Source organism: Trichechus manatus, unplaced genomic scaffold (assembly GCF_000243295.1).
Source record: "Trichechus manatus latirostris isolate Lorelei unplaced genomic scaffold, TriManLat1.0 scaffold00009, whole genome shotgun sequence".
In the NCBI taxonomy this organism is placed as follows: Eukaryota; Metazoa; Chordata; class Mammalia; order Sirenia; family Trichechidae; genus Trichechus; species Trichechus manatus.
Genome location: NW_004443945.1, coordinates 23,762,612 through 23,774,152, shown reverse-complemented (window position 1 = coordinate 23,774,152; position 11,541 = coordinate 23,762,612). Strand labels below are relative to the sequence as shown.

Here is an 11,541-nt window from a genome sequence, read left to right as displayed (position 1 = left end):
CTTTGAGTTTTTTTCCCTTCGTTACTTTTTATGATTGTAAAGAACATGTGTGTTATTGATTTCCCTGCTGTCTTCTACCTATAATTTCTCCCTTTTCCAGGAACCATCTAATCTATTACTTAATGATAATCAGTTTGATTGTTAGAATTGACATCACGTTCACACCTGTAATTCTTAAGAATATATTCCTTTTTGAAAAATGGAGCACTGAGTGTTTTTGATGACTTTTAAATGACTCTTTAATGAACCTTGACAATGATTTATGGAGTACGTTGCATCTTTAAGGGTTTTGTTTTTGTTTTAACCTTGTGACATGATGAATTTGTACAGTGGATGTCTGTACTCGGAAAATTGCTTTTTTTCTTATTTACACTTCCTAGGTAATGATGGTGGGGAATTAAAAGGGGCATTATTTTAAATGCACAAATACTTTTTAAACCTCTGGAAACTCCACAAAGAAAGCAAAATAATTGTGAAAAAAGGCAGGAACGATCAGGGGGTGCAGGCAAGAGCAGAGTGATTTGTTTCTTTTTTTTTTCATGCCCCCTCCTCCAACACTTTCCTAGTTTGCATTCACTAAAACATCAAACTCAAGTGACTCTGCAGTGTATTCATCAGGCAGTTCATGCCATCCTCTAACCCCCAGGAGGCTGATTTCAAAGATCTCTGTTCTCTTTCCTTCCCTCCCTCCTGCTTTCTTCTTCTCCACCTCTACTTCATCCTTCCCTTTCTCCCTTCCTTTTCTCTTCATCTCCCTTCCACCTCCCTGCCTGCTGTCTTCCTCTTTTCTTCCCCTTCTATTTCCTCCCCTTTAGCTTCCTTTTCCTTCTTCTCTGTCTTCTCCTCTCCTTTACTTCTCATACCAATATCAAATTCATCACCACCAGTTATCTTTTATACCAGTAGAGTGGCTTATGTTCTTAAAAGCACTGTTATATCCACAGTCTCATTTGAGTGTTTACAGCAGCCCTGTGAAGTGTCAGGGCAGGTTAACATGACTCCATTTGACAGATGAGGAAATGAAACCAAAAGAGGTTAGGCAAATTCCACAAAGTCTTACAGTTAATGATCAAACTGACAAAAAGACCCAGGACCTCCTACAATTAATGATAAAAAGATAATTCTATAAAAGAAGATAGAACAGTTGAACAGGTATTCACAAAAGAGGAAATCCATTTGGCTAATGGTAGTTATCTTATTAGTAATCAGGGAAATACAAATAAAAACTATATACCAACCAGAAAGGCACAAATTAAAAAATTTGACAGTACCAGTGGCTTATTAGAATATAAACCAACAGGAAGTCTTACACACAACTGAGGAGAGTGTAAGTCAATACAACTTTTTTAAAATAGTTTGGAATTATCTATTAAAATTGAACACATGCCCATCAGAAGAGTCTGGGGTGTGGCTATTGTAAGCAGAGTACCATGTATTCAGGAATCACAGTAAAAACAGGAAATAAATAAATAGAATAAAAACCTTCCTGCTCTTTCAGGCAGGACAAGCATAATGTCCATGTTAGTCAAATAAACAGGCCTCTTCCATGCCAATTCATAGGACCTTCAATTGATTCATTTCTGAAAAGATAACCATCGGGACTTTCAAAGTATTTATTAGATTGTTCACTGAAGACCCAAGCTCAAACAAACTTTAATACATTTCATGGTGCTTAGCTGTAAAGTGAGGTCCCTGGGTGGCACAAAAGGCTAAGCACTCAACTATTAACCTAAAATGTTGGTGGTTCTAACCCACCCAGAGACTCCTTAGAAGAAAGACCTGGTCTGCTTCAAAAAGGTCACAGCCTTGAAAACCCTGTGGAGCAGTTCTACTCTGCACACATGGGGTTGCCATGAGTTGTTGTCAACAACAACAACTATACAGTGTTTAAAGTTTAAACATTTTTTTTCCTGCTGAATATGAGACAATAAATGTCTAAATTTAATTCCTAGATATCCCTACAGAAAGCCATTAACAAGAATACGCATAGTATTATTGTTTGTAATTTTTTTAATGGAAAAGATATCCAGCAATAGTTGAGTATCAGTAATTAGATGGATAAATATGAGACATATTTTTACAATGGGATATTATGTAGCAGTTCAAATGGATGAATTATATCTACTCATAACATGAATTTTTCAAATATAAGTGAAAGAAGTGATAATGCCTACTTATCATTCTATTTACATAAAGTTAAAAATAGGCAAATTTATTTTTATTCTGTAGAGATGCATGTATGAATAATAAAACTACGGCGGGGGTGGGGTGGGGTGGGGGGAGACCCAAGACTTCCGGCTTCAGTCTTAGCCCTCTTGCCCATGGACCCAATAAGAACATGGCAGAGCAAGTGCTCTAAAAACATTTGTTGAATGAAAAGGTAATCTTGCTACTGGTTAAAGGATCAGATGATGTAGCCAGAGTCCATGACAAGGTGTGGTAAGAACAATCACACTGTTCTGTCTTCTCGTAGACTTGATCCCATCAACCCAAATGATGCTATTGACTATCCCTAAGAAACCACTGTAGATACGCCTCTTTTTGTCATAAAAGACCCCAAGGACATCTGACAAGTCCTTGAGGTGTCCCAAAGCATCCTCCAAGGAAAAAGATTGATGTCTGACTGGAAGAAATGCCTCTAGAGGTAGCTAAAGAGATTTTTTTCCCACTTACTGTAAGCTCTTTAAGTCTCATATTTCTAGTGCCTATTTTGGATATTTCTGGAGGCTCGTGTAATGTATTAAGTCTGACATTTAGAGAGTATTGTTTTATACAGAAACCTGGACTCTTAACTGGAAAGACTGGAATTCTACGTGGATTGAAAATAATCTCTGGTTTTGTAATATGATTTCTTATTTTGGTTCAATTCAGTGACTAGTACTTTAGTTTCTGACCAAAAAAATTCTTTTAATAGGTATCTTTTGGACAAGAAATAAACAGCTCTCAAAATTAAGCTTTTTCTTTCTCTCTCTCTCTCTGTCTCTTATCTCTCTCTTCCTTTCTAAGTAGTATTTATAATAGTAGGTAAGAATAGCTAAAGAGTCTATTGATTTAAATGAGAAAAAGACTATCAAACTTGCTTTAATTAAAGAATGAGTTACAGATTTCATTTTATCTATTATATATAAGGGAGAAGAAGCTGTTTTCTCTCTGACTTATACTTTTCAGAAAAGTGATGTCAAAATTATTATAAGAAAATAAAATATTAAGACCACTAATCAGAACTGCAGGCTTTTTAAGGGGCTAAAGGTTTCATTCGCAGGACAGTGCACTAATTGGTGAAATCCAGACATCTTAAAAGATTCCTTTGTACATATAACACTTTTAGTGACAGTTTTGGAGCCCTGGTGGTGCAGTAGTTAAGAGCTTGGCTGCTAACCAAAAGATAAGCAGTTCGCATCCACCGCTCCTTGGAAACTCTATGGAGCAGTTCTACTCTGTCCTGTAGGATCACTATGAGTGGGAATCGACTCTATGGCAATAGGCTGAGTGACAGTTTTAATGCAAAATAAGATAGATCTTACTGGAAAGTCAGATAAAACTTTTGTGAATGTTTGCAATTCTTAACTTTCAAAAGTGTCTTTGCATATTAGTTTTCTTTTCCGCAGCTAAAGGAGAAGAAACATTTTACCCTTTTGAGATTTTTTTGCTAGCAGCTAAGAGCCTGCGGTTTCAGTGCTACACCCTAAAATTCCATGGGATTTAAAAAAAAAAAAAAAAAAATCTGAAAAGGTTAATCTTTTCTGGTCTTTTCCACATTTTAACAGAATATGAAGGTATAATTTTTGGTATCTTCCGTGGTGATGGTTCCTAGTAGAATAATAATTATAATTGACTGGGAATGTGGCAAGTGGAATTCATTGACTGATAACTGACAGACCCAGGGCTGACTGGTTTGGCTGGACTCACGGGCTCAATCAGTGTGTTGGCTTCACTCTCAGCCAACCTCTCTCCATAAGGTACTATAATCTAGGAGCATCAGAACTTGTCTAGATTCCTTAGGGATGAGAACCAGGATCAGCATAAAGCTGATTCATATGTGGTAGAGATCAGAGATACCTCCACTCTCCAACTGTTTAACCAATTTTGACACCAGCCATCCTCCCCATGGCACTCTTTACTTCTCTGCTGGTTTTGATAGTTTGTTGCAGTGGTCACACAGAACTCACAGACCATACTTACTAGTTACGTGGTTTATTAAGGAAGTAACAGGCTACAACTCTGGATCAGGATTGGGAAGTATGTAGGCAAAATCTAGAAGTCTCACCCGAAGTAGAGAGCACACCCCTCCCTTCTTCAGCACAGGACTGCCCTCTCAGCTTCTCTCGGCCATGCAGGCCTCCCTGCCATAGGCCTCTCCGCTGCTGACCGATGCAGCTCATAGCCAACGTAGCAGCTTTATTCAGCTCTTTAGCTGCATTCTTAGCATTAGGTTTCTGCCATCACATCACCATTGACTCTGCTGCAGGCCCTTCCAGACCATTCACTGTCTTCAGTGTTACAGTCCTTGAACTGTGTTACAGCTCTCTTTTAGGAGGTTCCTCACCTCCTCTCTCTCCTATTTTTCATATGTGGAAGTATGCATGATGTCTAGTTAAAAGTTTCATTTTAAAGTTTTTGTGTTGCGTCTAAGTCAAATAGCATAGTGGAATGAACCTGCCGTAGTTCAAATCCCGGATCTACCAATTACTCGCTTTAAAAAAAACAAAACACTCTGTGCCTCAGTTTCCCTATCTGTAAAATGGGGATAATATGGTCATCTAAATAGGGTGGTTGTGAGTACAAAATAAATTAATCCACATAAGGTGCTTAGAACCAGTCACTGACATGGTAGTGGTCAAATGTTATTGTTTCATGCCTCAGTGCTTCTTATTGACTCAAATGTGGTTTTTTTTTTAAAGGGTGGTAGAAATTATTATATGATATTTCTACTAAAATTCAATTGTAAAATTTTGTCTTAATGGTCTTTACTTTAATAATGGTACTGAACTTTTACTATTAGAAGAATGCTGTGATAACTTGGGAACCCAGACTAAGGAATGAATACAGTCTGTCCACAAAGGAGCTGAGCCAAGTGGGGAGGTAAAAACATACATGTCATTACATACACAAGACTACAAAGGGTAGGGAGTTGTGGAAAATGCCGACGATCAGTAAACTTCCTTTGCCAACGCTGTGATTTCCCAATAATTTGCCGTGTAAATGCCAACTTGGTATGTGTGAAATAAAAATTTGTACTTTTTTTTTTTTAAGTCCTTATTGGAATTCTAAACCATTTTTGTGGCTGCTAAGACTTCCTTTTATTCATTTTTTTCAGTGTTTGAAAGATGTATGGTGATCCTGATACCATCAAGACACAAGAAAACTAGCAACTTCAGGGGAAGTTTGTCTACACTCAGGCTGCAGTATTTTCAGCAAAAATGATTGGACAAGGGGGCCTGTGCCCTACCTTTTGATGGAGTGAAAAATTTGAGCCAATGAAGCCAAATCCTTTTAGGAAGCAGCATACCTGGCTCCTTGCTGATTGCAAATAGGCATTTAAAATGTGAATTTGAAATCAGATGGCTCCATTACTTCCAGCTAAAGTGTCGTCATAGGTGTTTCCTAAGTTTTAGGTATTTTGAAAAAAAAAAAAAAAACTCCACTAGAGCCTGCCAAGCTCCATCATGAACTGTCAAGGAAGGTTTATTTTTGTGTATTCTCACTCTTTTCTCTCCATCATCTTGTCTTCTGCACAATCATGCCCCCTTGCTCAATAAGTAATTCAAGAATAAGGTCTTGGAATACTTAAATCACAAATTTATGAAAAGAAATAAAACTTTAATATTCTGTCTGTTGGCCATCATAATGTCTTACAGTAAAAAACCAATTAAAACCGCTTTTAAAACACCATAGGATTACTTAGAAGAAATGGTGTACCCTACACAAAGCATACATAGTTAAAAGTTGGATCTCTTTTTCAGCAGGTTACCAGTTGTAAGAATGAACTAGGGGCCAAAATGCAAAACCAAAAATGAAGCAGCTACATGTAGTTAGTAATTTCTAGTTTGAACTGTAACTGAATATTGTGGCTTCATATATATTATTTTATTTTATATTGTACTTTTTTCATTATTGATGGTTTGGACTTTAATAAGAGAAATTACATAGTTTTTAATGTCACAGAAATGAGACTATTCTAGAAGGCAATATACTAACTGAAGTGAATGCTTGTATATATTAAGATAGCCTGAAACTTTTTCTCTATTACCTTAACTGTCAAATAATTAAAACTTAAAAGCATAGGATTATAGTCAGCATGCTAGACTGAGAGGTAAACACTGATGCAGTCTGTGAGCAGCTACTGATGCTGTCAGTGTTCAGCACTATGTGTTTAGGCTACAAAAGTGCAATATTAGACACCAGCTAGCTAGTACTGCTGCCTCATGTGACTCCAAAGGGTAAAACAGGATTTGATTAACTAAGTGCACATATTTCTTTAAGTTACTCCACTGTCCTTTGCTTGGATGCAATGCCATGCAGATTTATGTGGCCGCTATTTTTATTTAGTTTGCGTTCCTTTAACACCTTGAATGGAGAGCCAAACATTTCCCTCTTCAGCTGACCAGCAATGGCCCTTTAACTTCAGTAAGGAAAAAAAGAAAAACAAAAAAATTATTTAAAAAAATTTTTTTTGTGAAAACTGGCACTTAAGATCAGAAATTCTTTGTACTTGATGCCTTAAACTGCTGTCTTCCCAAAGCTTTGATAGTGATACTACAATACTACTGAGTTTTTGTAGAATTCTTACATTTGATAATAAAACTTGCCTGTTTAATCTCAATGTCTGTTTTCTTACTTTGTTATTAGAAGAATTATGGTAATGGTGGAAGGGTATGGATAAGCCATCTTCTCTTGAGGTGCTGGAGTTTTCCCCCTAAGCTTTCCATAAGTATTTGTAAAAGCAATCAGAGATAAAAGTGCACTGAAGATACTGCTCAACCAACCATCCTTAGAGCATAAACCATTGAAACTTTGGTTTTGAAATTCTTGCAAGTGATCGTAGTCACAGATATTAATATTTGGTCCTTGTGTCTTATTACTGGAGCTCTAATTGCTTGACAATTTGAAAACCTATTAAAGCCACACAAAATTAATAAGATATATATAACTTTAGTTATTTCTGAATCCCACAAGCTCTTTGTCCCTATTACTGTATCCTTGCTGAGGCCAAGTTCTCCCTAACGTTCTCTTTAATCAAAATTTTACCCATTCTTTATGGCCCATTTTTCCCGCTGTTGTATTTGGAAGCAAATTTTTTGGGACAAGTTTAGAATAGAGACCCTGAGGATACAGCAGGCCCACTATAGGAGGTGGTGCTCTTAATGACAGGAGTAAAAGAATTGTAAGTAGGACTGAAGGGCAAAAATGTTCTGTTTCTGAATCTCTTGTGCAAGATTGAATCTCTATGACTGTGCTCTGTAATCCATTCTCTAATGTGCTAATTATGAGAAGACATGGACTAGTCTGGGGCTGACCTCAACTCTGAGGACTAGAAGGCCATCAGGATGAAACGGAGTTAAGAGAGCAGAATGGGTGCCTTAGGGAGAAAACTTTTTCTACACTTTTGCTGCCTCATTTGTGTTGAGATCTTAAGGCTCAGAAGGAAGCTACTTGCCCCTAACTTAGACCTAAGTTAAAAGGCAAATGCCCTTGAGGATTTCATAATAGTTCTGCTCAATTCCTTCATCTGAGAGGTGGAGATATATTTGGGGCCACACCTCCGGCTGGTATTCATTAGCTCGACAGAGTATAGTATAAGCTACAACAAAACTACCACTGAGAACAAGTATGTCCACCATTAATGAGCACTGTATTGTTTAAATGAATCTTTACAACAGTCCATTAAGGTAGGTACTAGTATTATTTTATAGATTAGGAAACTGAAGCTTAAATAAAACCTGCTCAAGGTTGCACATAAAGTGAAATGGGGGCTCTGGAAGATAAAGACTTGGAGACAGGTTGATGTGATTACTACTCTCATAGTTGTTCCTTTATCTGCTCTGGCTCTTTTCCTAGCATTACACAACTATATCTTATTGTTTACAGTGTCAACGAATAGGGCTTCCTAGTGTTCCTCTGGTCTGCCTTTTTACCTTATTGTCCGCTTGCCATTAACTCAGCAGCTGCTTTGTTGTTGCTGAATGTTGCTCAAATGGGTAAAAAAATGAAAGTGAACGTTAGTCAAATGGATGACAAATCTGCTTAAATTTTAATGTTATACTTGAATCCCTTATGATACTCAGTAGAATTAAACACTACAAACATTTTTAAGTCAATGTAAAATACTCAGTTTCTTCTGGTTGTCAGCCTCCTTTGTGATTAAATTTTCCTTACCTAATTGGCATTTTTCTTGGTTCCATCCTCAGCCCTCTTCTCCATCTACTCATTCTCTCTGGGCAAACTCATTCATTTACTTTTCACATTCCTCACTGGAGTTAGACTCCTATACCAACAACTTAATATTTCCATTTGGACATCTCCCAGGCATTTTAAACTCTACATGTTTAAAATAGAACTTACCTTTCTGCTTCCAAAAGCCTGCTGCTTCTGGGTTTCTCTTCAGTTACCAGCACCAAGTACAACCAGATGTTAAAGTTAGGGAAGTCATTCTTAACTTCCTCTCCCTTACCATCCTAGCCATCAGTATCTCTCACCTGTTTTTTACCTTGATATTGGAGCCCTGGTGGCATAGTGGTTAAGTGATCAGCTGCTAACCAAAAAGTTGGCAGTTCAAATCCACCAGCCGCTCCTTGGAAACCCTTTGGGGCAGCTCTACTCTGTCCTATAGGGTCGCTATGAGTTGGAATCCACTCGACGGCAATGGTTTTTTTAATTTTTTTATTGGAATCCTTGAATCCAGTTTTGCTCCCCTTTATTGCCAGAATGATTTTTCCATAGCATTGGAAGAATGAATTTTTGCTAAAAACAATCTTTTAAAAACAAATCTGATCATACATTCTTAAAACCCTTCAATGGCTTCCCATTGGCTATAGGATAAAATCCATATAAATATGTATGATCTGCATGATATTGCATGAGTTGACTCCTGCCTACCTCTCCAGATTTTTTGCAAGGCACTCTTCCCCTGTCCCACTACACTTTGGTGTACCTTTTCTGGTTCTTTGCGGGAGCACTACACTGTAGTCTGTTTCCTCTGCCTAGAACAACTTTCTTTTTTCCCCCCTGCTATCCCTCTCTTAACTGACTAACACCGACTCAGAAATAGTATCATCCTGAGGAAGGCCTTTTGTGACGCACTAGACTCGGTAAAATCTCCCTGTAATAAGCTCCCCTTATAAATTTAATTGCTGCTAAAAAGCAAATATTATTTTTGTTTAGCACCATTTTGTCAATTATTTAATGTTAGTATTAATCAAGTTATTAATGGTATTCTTTTTACATTGAAGTGCAAGTTCAGAGTCACATCCTTGACAGTTTGGTGTGGAATCTACCTGAACATGATCTTTGGGGCTGCTTCTGCCATCTACTGGACATGGAGTGCTAACGCCTTTTCAGGATCTTGTTCACAGCTAAAGATTGCTTATTTAGGATTCTAACAGGACTTTAAAAATGGTGTTTCAAAATCCTGTCACAATCATTGATTAACAGTTTTTTTGTTTGTTTTTTACTGTGTTAAAGGGGAAAGAAATGTCATGGCACTTTCCCTGTTACACAGAAATAGTTAACAGTGATAAGTCATAATTTTAGTGGGAAACATTTTCCCCCCCCAAATCACTGTGCTCTTTTGATTTTAAGATACGTACAATTTGCAAGTGTGATAAGTACTCAATATGCCAGGTGCGGCCATGCCAGGTAAATGATCTGCACCGGCTGACTGACTGAGAAGTAGGTCAGCGGCAGTGCTGGCCTGCAAGAGACCCATCCAGGTCTGACCTTTGCAGGGTAGGAAAAGAGGAGAAGTAACTTCATTTGTCAGGGTTTTAGGAATGGCAGATTCTTTCTGAATTAACTGCCTTCCTTCTATTAAAATAAGAAAGAATTTAATCAGTTATTTACATGTGTCAAGAAGACCTGAGGACAACCAATGCTAAGTGGCTTGTAATGGGGCAATCTCTATCCATATTAATAGGGTTGGCAAATTTAGAAAAAACAAACAAACAAAACCATGAAAACCAATTGAATGGGAATTTATAAATAAATAATAAATACCTTTCTTTTCTTATGTAAGTATGCCCCAAATTTTGCATGAGACATATTTATGTAAAAGTGTCCTATATTTTATGTGGCAACCCTAATATAATTCAATTCCATAAATATTTAGAGGGCCTACTATCTGTAAATTCAAATTTACCCACCAACTACTAATGCCAAAGATAGAGAAATTGAAGATTTTTACCAACTTCTACCACCTGAAATTGATCAAACATGCAATCAAGATATATTGATAATTACTGGTGATTGGGAAGCAAAAGTTGGAAATAATAGCCTTGTTGACAGAAATGACACCAGAGATCCACTGATAGAATTTTGCAAGACGAATGACTTCTTCAATGCAAATACCTTTTGTCATGGTTTGAATTATGTCCCCCAAAAAATGTGTGTATCAATTTGTCTGGGCCGTGATTCCCAGAATTGTGTGGTTGGGCTCCATTTTGTGATTGTAATTTTATGTTAAAGAGGATTAGGGTGGGATTGTAACACCACCCTTACCCAGGTCACATCCCTGATCCAATGTAAAGGGAGTTTCCATGGGGTGTCGCCTGCACCACCTTTTACCTTACAAGAGATAAAAGGAAAAGAAAGCAAGCAGAGAATGGAGGACTTCATACCATCAAGAAAGCAGTGCCGGAAGCAGAGCGCGTTCTTTGGACCAGGGTCCCTGCACAGAGAAGCTCCTAGTCCAGGCAAACACTGAACAGAAGAAGGCCGACAGAGAGAAAAAGCCTTCCCCTGGAGCTCACGCCCTGAATTTGGACTTTTAGCCTACTTTACCTGTGAGGAAATAAACTTCTCTTCGTTAAAACCATCCACTTGCGGTGTTTCTGTTATAGCAGCACAAGATGATTAAGACACCTTTTTTCAACAACATAAACGGCGATTACACATAAGGACCTTACCAGATGGAAAACACAGGAATCTAATTGACTGCATCTGTGGAAAGAGTCAATGGAGAAACTCAATACTATCACTCAGAACAAGGCCAGCGGCTGACTGTGGAACAATCAATTGCTCACATGCAAATTCAAGTTGAAGCTGAAGAAAATTAAAGCAAGTCCATGAGAACCAAAATACAATCTTGAGTATACTCCACCTGAATTTAGAGACCATCTCAAGAACAGATTTAACGCACTGAACACTAATGACCAAAGACCAGAAGAGTTGTGGAATGACATAAAGTACATCAGACATGAAGAAAGCAAACAGTCGTTAAAAAGACAGGAAAGAAAGAAAAGACCAAAATGGATGTTTGAAGAGACTCTAAAACTTGCTCTTGCACATAGAGTAGCTAAAGTGAATGGAAGAAATGATGAAGTAAAA

At 37.6% G+C, this 11,541-nt stretch overlaps 1 protein-coding gene across 5 annotated transcripts in view; it reads left to right on the top strand.

Annotated features, from left to right (window-relative positions):
- The window catches only part of ESRP1 (epithelial splicing regulatory protein 1), a 58,147-nt gene extending 51,324 nt beyond the window's left edge, over nucleotides 1-6,823 (top strand). For 3 of the 5 annotated variants that reach the window (XM_004370768.1, XM_004370766.1, XM_012559839.1), the window contains one exon: nucleotides 5,318-6,823. In XM_004370768.1, the coding sequence (XP_004370825.1) occupies nucleotides 5,318-5,324 (7 nt within the window). In that variant the 3' untranslated portion in view covers nucleotides 5,325-6,823. The remainder of the gene's footprint in view (nucleotides 1-5,317) is intronic. The other 2 variants (XM_004370767.2, XM_012559836.1) reach the window with 2 other exon arrangements.
- Nucleotides 6,824-11,541: the final 4,718 nt, after the last annotated feature.